The following is a 13,659-nucleotide window of genomic DNA, read 5'->3' as shown; positions in this document are numbered from 1 at the left end:
CAGCTTAGAGCAGGCGGACTGCTCTCCACCAGAGAGGCTTTGTGCCGCACCTGCTGCGATGGACGGCGCAGCAAACAGCAAGGCTGCGACACCTGCCAGTTGTACCATTCTGAATGCAATGGGAGGATGGCAAAAGTGAACCTGATGGGCACCACTGGGCGAATGTTGATGGTTATGAATAATTTCGGTCGGATATAGCCATCCGCCTGCGCGGCTCAAATACATCTAAATGCGGGTTGATCCAGCGCACCTAGATCTCCCGGATACCGGGGGTGTTGCCCATTGAGGAAGAAGGAAGGGCCATCTGCATGTCCAGCATGTAAACTATGCAGTAGATCGCAAGCGAAGCAGTCGTGCCACCCGTATGTACCTAGGTACGAGGCGGGTCTTCGCAAATAGTCCAGACATCGGGGCATACAGATTCCAGAGCCGGGATCTCATGAGCAAGCCGCAATGCAGTAAAAAAGGACGTACGAGAACTCATGGGCCAACCGCGATGGGGGGTTGAAGAGGCAAGGGACGCAAGGATGGAGAATACGCGCTGTACGGCGCGGGCTGGCTAGCTCAAAAACGCCCCTCATCCTCCGATGATCGGTTAGCGCGTATGCCAAGGCTGACGACGTTTGTAGGCTCGATCCCGAGGTTGCTCTTGACGACACATCAAGGCCTCGCTCTTCGCATGCGAACATCCATCCTGTTGGTCTCGAATACTGACGCTCCATCATCACTGCACGCATCAATTCTGTGACAATGTCAACGAGGCATAGCAGACGCGTCTTGCGCGGTCCAGCTTCGCCGCAACGCGTGACGTCATAGCCTTGCGCGGGCACGCGTCTTTCAGATGATGGCCACCCACAAGAGAAGGATGCTGGATTATGCAATACACAAAAACTGAGGGTGCCTCTTGGGAATTGTATTTGGAGTCGAATGAGCCTGAGACTGTTGCCTTGCGCACCCTGGCTTTGTACTACACGCACGCGCCACACAGCCACACCATTGAGCCATTCACTGACCGGAATGACGCGTGGTCTTGGAATGCATGAAGCAGAAGAGCATATCAGATATGGCGTGGGCATTTCAGTATACTCAGCCTTGTTGTTTTGCAGACAGCGACGCCCATGTTGCGGCGAAGTGATGAGGCGGTGGGCACGCGCTGCTGGAGTGCTCAAGTGAAGGTGAAGTCTGTTTGCCTGTTTAAGACAACAACGACGCGCACAGTCGAATTTCACCTCTTTCAAGCGAGCATTTCTCTTGCGTCGTACAGAGATTTCGTCCACCGTCTTGCGTCTTTTCCCCCCACCTTTTACTACCGCGCCCTCGCTACCACGACACCACACTTTCTCCTCATCGTTTTGGTTGCGACTGTTGCTATTCCATCTTCGCTACTGGGTTAACACCCTGAATATTATTCTGCATTCTGAATAGACAGACCGGATAGCTGAGCCCATTAGGTACGTGGGGTCCGTCGCGCCTGCAGCGCAAGTGCTACTCGCACAGCAGATACCTATACCCCTAAACATGCTCCTTTTCAGGCAAGGTTACACAAGCTGACTCATCTATCATATAGTGTACTCCCTGTGGTGTCTACACCATGGCGTCGGCAGCGGCTACGGCCTACGCCTATCACCATTTGGTACTTCCTCCGAAGCTCCCGCAGCAGGACGACCGCAACGCCGCGCACGACTTGACTCTTGTCGATATCGCCATTCACGCCCTTGAGTCTCTGAAACCCTTTGTCAACAGCGAGCATGTCGGCTCAGTCGAAGTCGCCGTCATAACAGTTTATATATAATTCGTATTTTAGTAATAGAATATCTGTAGAGCTGTAGGTAGTTAGCGGTCGCGCAGTAAAGGTAAAGGTAAGTCTCGGCAATCTCGGGATGATATTACATGACAACGTGACAGTCTTTATACTTTTAACCTAGTACTTGCTCTCACATGCTTATATATACTGCAATTTGTTCTTCTTTTCTCTTACACTTCTTTATTCCACCCAACGCCCCCCAAGAACTGCGCGCTTGATATAGCACTATTGTCCTAGTAAGCGCGCAGTCTTCGGGGGGACAAACTATACTTACCTCGCCTCACCATCGAAGCAATCTGAGATATGAAAGAATAGCGGCGTTGCTGTCAAGACTTGTTCGAGCAAATTGGACTTCGACCTTCATGAGCTATCGCTAATGAACAAGGCAACTGTATGCTCATGGCAGCTTTCAAGAAAGTTGACACACAGCACATTGAAGAGATCAGCTGTCGATGTCGACCTCGACATTGTTGGATCGACCTCAAGAACTATCGCTGTCATTACGACTCAAAGGGCTCCAGGCTTTCAGCCCCAGATTACCGAAATGAGAAAAAGATATGGACGGACACCGCGATATTGCGCACACTGATATGTTCACCGACTTTCTCATGGAAGTCATCACTCCGACAGATGTACGACGCAAAACAAAACACACTCGCGGAGAGGTTCTACGGAACGACCGCCTCGCAACGTGTCGACCATCCGCCACTACGGCTCTTGCTACGCTTGTCCCTGCAGCTGCACTTCGCTCGCGAAGCACCCGACACTCTCGATTCGGACGTTTTGTAAAGAGCGCTTATGTTCCTCCTGCCAGCACGACTACTCGATCTAGTCAAACAACACTGGGATCGAATGAATAGCGAGACGATCCATAAAGTCTGAGGTTCTCAAGCACACGGAATACCTGAAGCCAGGCTGGGCGCGATATCTCCACGGCGAGATGGTGAACGCTCACGTATTCATCAAGCAGCATTGCAAGGATCAAGTGGACAAGTCTCGAGCGAGTGCCGAATTCAGGGTCATCGCCAGTTCCAAGCCTGGAACCGATCTCGACATGTCCTTGTCAGGCTTAGATGTCTTCGTATACGATATCAAGTCCCGGAAGCTGGAGGTTGCGCCTTCTACGTTCTCGTCCACGCATGAGTATGCGTTCTCTCAAACCACTGAGCTACCAACTATTCGGCAGCTGTTAAGTGCTCACGAAGTTGAATGCTTTCGTCTGGCTACTTATGAGAGTTGGATCGAGCACCATCTTACCCGCTAGACAAGTTGTCAGCTTCACGATGGGGATGCATGTAGCACACTCGATGATCTTATGATCAGCCACATCGAGACCGATAGTGGTACTCGTGCTCGCATTCCTCGTGAGTCGTCGATTACGTACCTCGCCGTCAGTGAGTTATGGGCTGCACACGATGAATTCTTGTGCAAAATCTATCCCTCGCTGGTCGAATACGATCGTGGGGTTCATCCAGCACAACTCCAATGTTTCGCTCTTCCTCTGGACAGCCGACTACAACGCCTACACGCAGCCGGATACCATGCTCGATCACGGCCGCCTAACGGAGGGAGAGGCAGTCCTCTATTTTTTGGGAGTCTAGACATGCCTCATTCTTCGCTGTCAGGTACTATGATCAATGTCAGCCACCCCAGGCTGCACTATCGAAATTCGGGTTGATGCAACTGCCAACGGTAACGGAAAGTTTGAAGAGCCGATGAACTTCAGGCGTCAGTACATCGACTAAATTTATCATTACGACGCTGTCGAGTGTTGGCACTTGACGATATCATAGGACTCTCATCAAGGGAACACAAAACAGAGGCATCCAATGAGGTGCGACGGATGTGCGGCCCAGGACAGCGGAGACCACTCATGATCCAGCCTTACGCGTAGCCGCCCTTATCCAGATTGCTCGAAGCAAACGCAACTATCTCCGAGTTGATGATCCCTGAAGCACACAGCGAATGGCACGGCACATTAGCGTATTTCATCACCGCTCTTGTCGGCTACAAGGACGCAAATCTGCCACAGCCATCCTGCTCATATACGCTCGACAGCCATCATGGTACATCGCATCTACTCTCATCTCGGTATCCTGTTCAACGCATCATTCCGCTCTCGCAAGTCAATAGCCTCAATGTTGCCCACTGGAAGGTGATGGACGCCACTCCTCATCTGATCGAAGACGACGTCTATCTAGACAACGCCCAACAACACGAGTAACACGGCGCAGCGCAAGGTTCTTTCATGAAACAGACAGGCTCTACAAACAAGGTATCAAGAACTAAGTCCACGGCCTGCCGAAGCGATCAAGAGCACTGCAATGCTTCATGCATGGACCGCTCAGTTCGCCTGATGGCTTGCCAGCGGACAAAGACATCCGTAAGTCCCAAGCCTGATTTCCCTTTCGTCTAGGACATCAATTCTTAGCTGTGGCGTACTTTGGACGCATTCGCATGGGTTTTGTTGCTGGTTCATCAGCGCATATCACAGCGAACGCCTCCAGGATACGTTATGGCAGGGCACAAACCACGACCTTGTCAGCTCCTCCACACGCTATGATAGATCTCACTGACACCTCGGATAGGCCCGTTTGTCAGACTGTCCGGCTCACTTCTCGATCGACAAGTACAAGGCTCCGAGTGCGCTACCCCTCAGGAATAACACTGTTCGTTCGAACATCTTCGCTCAGCTGGCGAACCCATCGGTCGGCTGGACAAGAGTTGAGACGCAATGTGTAATTCTCCAGGCTGTACATCAGGCGGGTCCGCCAAGTCAGTGCATCGAGCGGTCAAGCCACTCTATCCTCACAGAAACTCCGTTTGGCCATGCTATGCTCGCGCAGCTTGAGAGCAACTTGGGCCGCATCGAAGAAAACTGGGAATCATGGAGGGCTGCAGCAATATTCTCCCTACTCACTCGACGAGTACTGAGCTTGAAACGAGCCCAGGACGTTCGTTCTCGCGCGCTTGATTATCTTGAGACTTTGCGAGCGGTTTGCTTGAAATGGTTACGACGCTTGAAGGAGCGAGTGGCTGACTCAACGGACGACGGCCAGCGCACAGAACTTTGGAGCCGCGCTACAGAGGTAGCGCTGCTGTGCACCTCGACCTATGATGTGGAAGAGTCTGACTTTAAGACTGTGCTTCAGCAAAGGTCGGCAATCTCAACGTTGCTTCAATCGTCTATTGTTGTGCAGGAGCACTGTGGAACCATGCAGTCGGATTTCACAGAGCTCTTTAGTATCTCACTACAGTCGTGGAAGTCACTGATGTATCGCATCCTTCCGATACTACGGAACCGCATCATCAAGGATGACAGTGGCCTTTCGGATGCCATCAAAGCGAATTGGGCCGCATTCAAAGAATCGAATTCCAGTAGTTCTTGGAGTTCGCTGGACGAAAACCGCCAAAAGCAATGGATGCTTGCGACATCAGGCTCCTTGCCGGTGCACTTCAACCTGCTCACTGGAGAGCTACTTGTCAATGGCCTTCCGTTGGCTCAGCTTCATGCCGAGTATGAGCGACATAGAATGTACGAGCCTTTATTCCACAAATCAGCTCTGGAAGTTGTGCCGACCGATGAAATCGGGTTCAGGTTCTCTGCAAAGACTCTGTATCGAGGCTACAATCTTCATTTTGGTATGAGCGGCAGCGATCTGCTGATGTGTGCCATTGGATATGGCAAGAGGCTCGAATTGCTGCCTTCACGTCTATTCCAGGACCTTTTACCTCAGTCCTTGGTGACGCATGCCGTACACATGTACGATTCACAGGCTCAAGAGATCTTGTTTCGACCTATTTATTCGCCCTGGTCGACTGAAGGCGACGATACACGATGGCGTCTTGTACGACACGGAACTTTGTGGCGGCTAGTCGACACGGACAAGGTTATGATTGACGTGCGTAGCCGTACAGCCCGTACCATCTCAAACATGTTGGCACCACTAGAGAAACCGCTACACATGCACATGCGTCTCGTTGATCCAGACAATACTTCTGATCTCCGTGTTGAGATAGAGCTACCGCGACTACAACTCTCGTTCGAGTTCACCGAAGCGAATGACCACTTGCGCTCTCGCCAATTTCGCGACATGATTATCGACTCTGATCAAACGATGGGAGCCCTCGTTGGCATGCAAAGTCGGTTGATATTGAGGTCAGCGGAAGGTCGGCGAATGATGATCATTCCGGAAGGATCAGTCAGTTTCGCGAAGGGAGACTTACATCATCCTAAGGTCAAGATGCTAGAAGACTCGGCAATTCGGATTCGCGCTTATCAAATCGACGACACGCTTGGTCAGATAACCGGAGATGGAAGCCTACGAAGTCGCTTAATCTTGTGCTACTTGCACGCGCTAACATCTCACTGCCTACCCGATCCTCTCACTGAATGTACCGGCACTGAGTCAGCTCTCTCAATTCTGAGATCGGCAGCTGTTGGATCGATCGACATTCTCGCACCAGAAGATATAGATCTTCTGACCTGTCTGGCTGATCTCTCGGCTACGAGATCGTTTTATCCAGAGCATCTGAAAGTAATGCAGCGTACGAAGTGGGATATGAGTCTCCCATCGTTATCGCAACATACTTCTTTGCGGTCCCTCGTATCGAGCCTACTACATCAAGTTGAGAGGATGCAATTCTTCTACCCTGACAAACAAGATGACTTCGAGATGATCAGAAAAGCCCAAAAGAAGTTGATGTCGTCTTCAACTGCCTATTTGGATGAGCGATCTTCAATTCGCACTGCCACGTTCTACGTCACCGGCTTTGGTGCAGAGCACTTCAGCTCTGCACAAGACTCGCATTACGATCGGCGAGACGCCCAATTACATTCCAAAAGAGGGGTTCAGGCTATTACGACAGCCAAGCTAATGCTACGGGATCAATTCAGCCTTCACAGCCCTATCACAGGATTCAAAGGCAGGCTTCTCCAACAGCACTTCAAACATGCTACCATCCTCGGAGTGGATCGTTCCTTCGATTCTGCAAGTCTCCGATACGATTCAAAGTGGCTGGACGATGCATCAAAAGGAGTTATAGAGCAATGGTGCACTCTACAACCAGGTCTAGCCGGCGTGTCTACCAGGAGCAACAATAGATACGACGTGATTACATGGCTGTCTGCAATGTCTTACGCCGAGACAGCGGACATGGATGTCATACAGTCGTTTGCTGCATTCTACATTTCACAGGACTTTTCCACAGTACAACCACCTGCTGCTTCAAAGTTCGAGTTAGCTAAGGGACATGTCTTTCACGAAACAACAATCGAGAACATCCTTCAGAACAACGCCAAGCCATTCGAAGATTCTCGTGAAGCGATGTCACCGAAGTCGGCTTCAGAGACTGAACAGCAGCATCACAACAGAATGAACTCTTTGTTTCGACAACGGAAGAATAGTGCAATCCAGACCTTCGTGAGCGGCTTGAAGAAGCAGTGGCCGATACAAGTTCCTGCATTACCGCAAGCAGCTGCAACTGACACGTACGTTAATGTGTCTGATGCAATGGTCACTGTCCGGAACCATTTCTACACCTGGTACGATAACCACATGTTCATGGAATACCTTGGAAAATTATCGACGATCATGGAACGACAGGCAGCATCGCAGATACTGGCACCACGGCATATTCTCACCTCGCCGCCAAAGCAGAACAGGCTCAGCGACTCCGCTCGGCATCTCAGCGTGGCGGATGTTTTCACTTCGAATCCGTCTCTATCCATTGAAACCCTTTCACTGAAAGCTCCTTCTGAGCCTGCAGTGACAGTCGCCAGAGAATATAAGCCCGAGGAGCATTCCCCGGTGAAAGAGAGGCTTGAAGAGCTTTGCCGAAGGAACATGGTATACGCCACGTCCAAGTGTGAGCGAGAGTACGTTGAGAATCTACGATCAAGCTGCGATGCCCTCAACTCGTTCATCAACAGCAAGCCCACGCATGACGAGTTAGTTGCAGATGTTCAAGCTCTGCTACACGACTACCTCAGCAAGTGCCAGAACCATGTTGAGACCTTCAACTCCGCATTGAAGGGGCTTTTTAGCCACCAAGTCGCCTTTCAAACACAGCTGTCGCCACGATTATGTACAAAGTTCTGGCTCGGTCAACTACACAGAGACCGATTCGACACACTATCGTCTGCCTGGAAAGAATTTGTCATTCAGTATGCGCTCGCTATCACAAATCTACAACGCGCTCAGCGGCTACTCCGCCTATCCAAGAAGCCGGTCGATCTCGTGGAGGAGCTCCGCCATGTTGGACATAGCAATTGGGACGTGCATCAATACCCAGAGACTCTTCTCATCGAGGCTGAGAGCGGAATTCTTGTACGGGCCGAACAGGAGTTTATTGCTAGCCAGATGCGTTCGCCAAAAGATGGCTGGAATATCGTGCTTCAACTGCTCATGGGCGGTGGCAAGAGCTCAACTATTCTTCCCATACTCAGTGCTTTTCATGGAGACAAGAAGAAGTAAGTGTCTCTGAACCCAACCGATCGGACTACAGCATACTAATATTAGAAACTAGGCTTGTCCGAGTGGTCATCGCAAAACCCCAGAGCCGGCAGATGCTGCAAATGCTGGTCGCTAAGCTTGGTGGTCTCTTGAACCGAAAAGTTTATCAGATGCCCTTCTCACGCAACCTCCGACTTAATGCTCAAGATGCCGTCACCATCCGCGAGATCTACGAAGAATGCATTCGCGAGCGCGGTGTATTACTGATTCAACCGGAGCACATCCTGGTAAGTCATGGCTCTACGAAAAGCATGTGAGACGCATACTGACTTCGTACCTCTACCCCTACAGTCCTTCAAGCTGATGGCAGTGGAATGTGTTCTTATTGATCAGCCGGAAACCGCTCGGAAACTGCTAGCAACCCAGCAATGGTTCGACGACGTGTCATGCGACTGTATCGACGAGAGTGATGAGAATTTCTCGACCAAGTTTGAGCTCATCTACACGATGGGCAGCCAGAGTTCGATAGAATACGCTCCAGAGCGATGGTTGATCATTCAGGATCTTCTAGCGCTAATCCCCCCTGTGGCGAAGCAGGTCAAGGAGATCCATCCCGAGGCGATTGATATAGAAGGCGATGGCGACGGGCGATATCCCAGGATTAGGTTCCTACGACCAGACGCTGCCGATCTGGTTTTGCGTCTGCTCGCGACAAAGGTCGTTGAATCAGGCGTAGGAAGTCCATCTCGTTCGCAGTCTCCCACCATGCAGGCCGCGATACTGCGCTACATATCCGTAACGGAGCTGGAACCTCGTGAGATCGAGGAAGTCGAACACAGCAAATTTTGGACCGAGACGACTAAGCCGGCACTACTACTTCTGCGCGGGCTATTTGCAGGGGGCGTGCTGAACTTTGTGTTCTCGCAGAAGCGATACCGCGTCAACTTTGGTCTCGACAACACACGCACTCCAGCCACTCGACTAGCCGTACCATATCGCAGCAAGGACTCTCCTTCACCTAGGAGTGAATACTCACACCCTGACGTTCTGATTTTGTTGAGCTTGTTATCTTGGTACTACGAGGGTCTTAGAAACGAGGACCTGTTCGATACCTTGATTCATCTGTTGAAGTCCGATCAAGCGACCATTCACTTCGACGAGTTCGTCAGCACCGCCTCTTCAAGTCTACCCGAGGCCTTCAGACAGCTCTCTGGCTTCTCCACACGCGATGAGCATCAGTGCGTTGAGGAAGTATTCCCAGGTTTACGGCATTCCAAGAAGGCTGTCGACTATTTCGTCTCTCACCTCGTGTTCCCCAAGGAACTGAAGCAGTTCCCTTTAAAGCTCAGTGCGAGTGGATGGGATTTGGCGATCCAGAAACCGAATCCCACGACCGGCTTCTCGGGAACAAACGATACCCGGCATCTTCTTCCACTCAACATGCACCAACTTGATCTGCCGAGCCAACAACACACCAACGCTCGGGTCTTGTCATATCTGTTGATGGATGAGACTTCTGTGGCCCATTTACCCGCACGCGCCATTGGTAGTACAAGCAGTAAAGATGGACAGCATCTTCTTGCTTTCATCGAGGGGTTACATCCAGACATAAGAGTTATACTGGACTGTGGCGCATCAATCCTTGATATGAACAACCGAGAGGTGGCTGAAGCCTGGCTGAAGCTACGAGGCAACGACGTCGCAGCCGTGGTATACTTTGAGGACGAGGAACTGTCTGTCCTAGATCGCTCTTCCAAGATCGAATCCTTCCAGACATCTCCATACGCGAAGATGCTAGATTCGTGTGTCGTCTACTTGGACGAGAGCCATACACGGGGAACAGACATACCAGGATTACCGCGACACTATCGGGCTGCCCTGACGTTAGGCAGTCAACTGACCAAGGATCGCCTCACACAAGCAGCTATGCGACTACGAAAGCTCGGTAATGGCCAATCGGTGTGCTTTGTCGTACCCGGGGAGATACGTACCAAGATCTACGAACGAAACGGCAAACCGCCCGGTACCCCAATCGACGTTTATGAGGTACTGGCGTGGGCGATGGGCGAGACCTGGTCTGATATCAAACGTTCGCTCCCACTGTGGGCTGTGCAGGGGAACCGATTCGAGAGCCGCAAGCACTTATTGCTGGACGGTGCCAACACGACCAAAGGAACAGCGGAAGAGTTCCTAGAAGAGGAAGCAGCAAGCCTGGAGACTCGATACAAGCCACGCGAGCCAGATGACGATAGCTCCAAACACCTCCAGGATTGGGACGAATCTAATAAGAACATCGTCAAGATCGTATCGCGATGCCGTGATTTCGAAGCCATGGGCTTTGGCTCAGCTGCGCTATCGGAGGAGCAGGAACGCGAACTCGCCCCGGAGATAGAAGAGGAGCGCCAAATCGAGCGCCCACCACGCCTGAAGGCTCATCCGCATAACTTTCACCCGGACCTGAAGCGCCTCATCGATACAGGAGAGTTCTGCGCCAGTTCAGAAGCATGGGGACCGGCCTTCGAAGCCCTCTCCACCACGAGCGCTGCCAAGGATGTTGATCTGAGCAAATTCCCTGACGACTTGCTGGTCACAGCGGACTTCATACACACTGTTCAAGTTCCTCCGAGATCGACTCGCGCGTCCTTCGTATCCGACTCGTACCAACGACCTGTACAATTCGTACTTTCCGTCCATCGCCAGGGAAGTGTTAGCAAGCTCATCATTGTGAGTCCCTACGAGGCCAACCAGCTGGTACCTCTCCTCCGCCAGTCGAAGACAGTCTGCCTGCATATCTTCGCACCGCGTTCCAATGCCAGCTACGCATCGGTCGATGATCTCATGCTATATAATGTCGGCCGCAACTTCGTGCCTGGTTCAGTCTCGCGTAGCTTGACGATGCAGCTGAATCTCTTCGCCGGGAGCCTCTATCTACGATCGCTGTCGGAGTACGCCGAGATCTGTGACTATCTTGGTCTTCTAAAGGGAACAGCGAAAGACGGTCAGGAAGTCTATGCAGATGGCTTCATTGATCCGCCAGCTGGGATCTGGGGGCTGGAGAAGTCTCCTGTGCCCTTCCTGCGAGCGCTACTCATGAAGATCCGGCGGGAAGGAGAAGGCGTCGAGAAGACCCATCTGGGCAGGATGCTAAGCGGAGTTCGGCTGGAGGAGAGCGACTTTGTGGTGGAAGAGTAGTTGGCTATTTTGACGGTTGGTGACAATCTAGAGACGAAGATTGGATGAGAGAAGAGAGAAAGGATGTTACACGAAGAGGCGGTAGTGACATCGGCACAGCTCTACACCACGGTTAGAAGCACTGTCGGTGTGTCAGCAAGTAGTAGACACAATGCACCACTATGATGTAATCTCTTCGGCATAATCGCGTGATGCTTCCGAGCGGTTTTTCGAGGTGGCGCGCGTCGCGTGTCGCGTGTCGCCTCGGTACTGTCATCGCCCCATTAAGACTAGCGCGCCCACTTCATCAGCACCAGCCCTGGAGGAGGTTAGGAGTCCCTGTCATTTGCTGCATATACGCCATTAAATCATAACATCTATACAAGTATCATTGTTATGTATGCGTGTACCTCAACGATGCTGCTTATTACATCTTTGTAGAGTGCGACACGAATTTCGCCCACTACTACAGTAGTGCGCGCGATTCGCGACTTCCGGACTCAACTACACCCATGCAACCAGGCATCACTTATCATCAAGATGTTCGTAGAGCAACCTTCTCGGTTCGCGCAACTCTATGTCGCCAATATATACAAGAAAGAAGTCAATGTATGTACAATGCTTCCAGAGCGAGCACAACAGATGCACTGCATCCCCGCCATCCAATGAAATCCACCGATGTCCGCCGATTCATCCTCCACATGTTGTTTGCAGTCTTGCTCGAGGCAACCTAGCAAGAAGAGAGAGGCTCCTTGTAGATGCAGGACTCGGAGGGACCCTTGGAAACGCTCTCGGGCTCGCTGCCAGAAGCAACACCCTTGAACTCCTCGCAAATGACCTTGACGGAGCTGGCGCAGTTGGTAGCGTCGATGGTGGCGGAGTCTCCGAAGTTAGGGTTGATGCCGGCAAGGAGCTTGCCGTTGGAGGCCTTGACGTTCTTCATGATGACGTGGCGCTCGGCGGACTGCTTGCAGTTACCGCAGGAGCGGTATAGCTTGCCGAAGGTGTCAACGGTGAAGCCGTCGATAGTGACAGTTCCAGCGCCGTTCTGCTGGATGACCTTGTCTTCGGCACCGGTAGCTCCTCCACCGATCACTAGAAGACGTTAGCTCAGTCCGGAAGTATGTGCAAACACCTCTTACCAGTTGCGTCACCATCTTTCTTGAGAGAAAGCGCGTCCTCGCAGACAGCAGCCCACCAAACGTTCTCGATGGTGCAGCTGCCCTCGCAGTGGACACCCTCGATCTGGTCCTCTCCGATAATCGCGTTCTTCAAAGTAGCGCCATCCTGCAGAGGTAGACGTACAAAGTCAGTATATGTCTCACATGCACTTCCTACAGCCGTGACATACCTTTAGAATGAAGACCGCGTCAGAATCTCCACCTTCGGCTTGACCAGTGCAAGAAACGCCACGACCATAGGTCTTGAGACCACCGTCAAAGGTGCCAGTGATCTCCATAGCCTCCTTGAGCGTCTGGGAGCCCTTGGAAGCCGGAATAGGCAAGCTCGCCCGCTTGTTCAGGTTGAAGAAGTTCATGGGAGAAGGCTTGCTGGGACCGGCGGAGACAGCGACGGCGAAAGCCACGATGGCAGCAGCGACGGAGGCCTTCATGTTGATAGTTGGGTCGGTTGGGATTGGAAAAGCTGGAGAGCTGAAAGGTTGTTGGAATGAAGAGAAGGACGTTGGGTTCGGCTAGCGAATGTAATGCGTCGAGCAAAGGATTGAAAGAAGATGAGAAAGCTGAAAGACTGTAAAAGACTGTTGTTGGCTCGATGGTGAGGACGGATTTCTAGGTGCGTCTCCCGCTGCATCTTATACCATCCACGGATCTGTTCCGACATCTTCTGAATGCCTGCCGTCGGGACAACTGCGGAAACTTGCAGGTTTGGCGAAATCGCATATAGATTGAACCCACACGGCTCCGCCTACCCTCATGGGCTTTGTGCTTGGCGATTATGCTCATCTGTTTGAAACAGTCCTTGGATTCGCGAATCGTGATCCGCGCGGTCTCTACCCGTTTCGCCTTTTACGCCAAGAGCGATGCGTTTCAAAGAGGTGACCTGGAAGTTCCTCCAATGGGAGGTGTTTGTGCGCACAGCATGGAGAACAACGTAGGCGTGGAAGCTAAGCCTAATCTGCAGCATGTCAAGTGTTTTTGGTTGGAAGAAGGTTGCGGATACAGCTGTCATGTCCAGAAATCCCGTGTTCTACACCCAAAGCAAGTAGTA

The 13,659-nt window shown here is 51.7% G+C and overlaps 2 protein-coding genes across 2 annotated transcripts; one reads left to right on the top strand and one right to left on the bottom strand.

Annotated features, from left to right (window-relative positions):
* Window positions 1-3,867: 3,867 nt before the first annotated feature.
* Window positions 3,868-11,451, top strand: J4E88_010273 (uncharacterized protein; the record flags this gene model as incomplete). The annotated part of the gene is made up of 5 exons (XM_049403868.1): window positions 3,868-3,870; window positions 4,393-6,133; window positions 6,470-8,276; window positions 8,333-8,546; window positions 8,611-11,451. The coding sequence occupies 5 exons, from the start codon at window positions 3,868-3,870 to the stop codon at window positions 11,449-11,451; spliced, it is 6,606 nt and encodes a 2,201-aa protein (XP_049250385.1).
* Window positions 11,452-12,160: 709 nt separating this feature from the next.
* On the bottom strand, window positions 12,161-13,042 carry J4E88_010272 (uncharacterized protein; the record flags this gene model as incomplete). The annotated part of the gene is made up of 3 exons (XM_049403867.1): window positions 12,161-12,525; window positions 12,573-12,717; window positions 12,782-13,042. 3 exons carry the CDS (start codon window positions 13,040-13,042, stop codon window positions 12,161-12,163), a joined length of 771 nt encoding a protein of 256 aa, XP_049250384.1.
* Window positions 13,043-13,659: the final 617 nt, after the last annotated feature.

This window comes from Alternaria novae-zelandiae, assembly GCF_023758075.1.
Source record: "Alternaria novae-zelandiae strain BMP 2774 chromosome Unknown scaffold_31, whole genome shotgun sequence".
Lineage (NCBI taxonomy): Eukaryota > Fungi > Ascomycota > Dothideomycetes > Pleosporales > Pleosporaceae > Alternaria > Alternaria novae-zelandiae.
The sequence above is the reverse complement of the archived record's forward strand: the minus strand, read 5'-3'. Positions and strand labels throughout refer to the sequence as shown.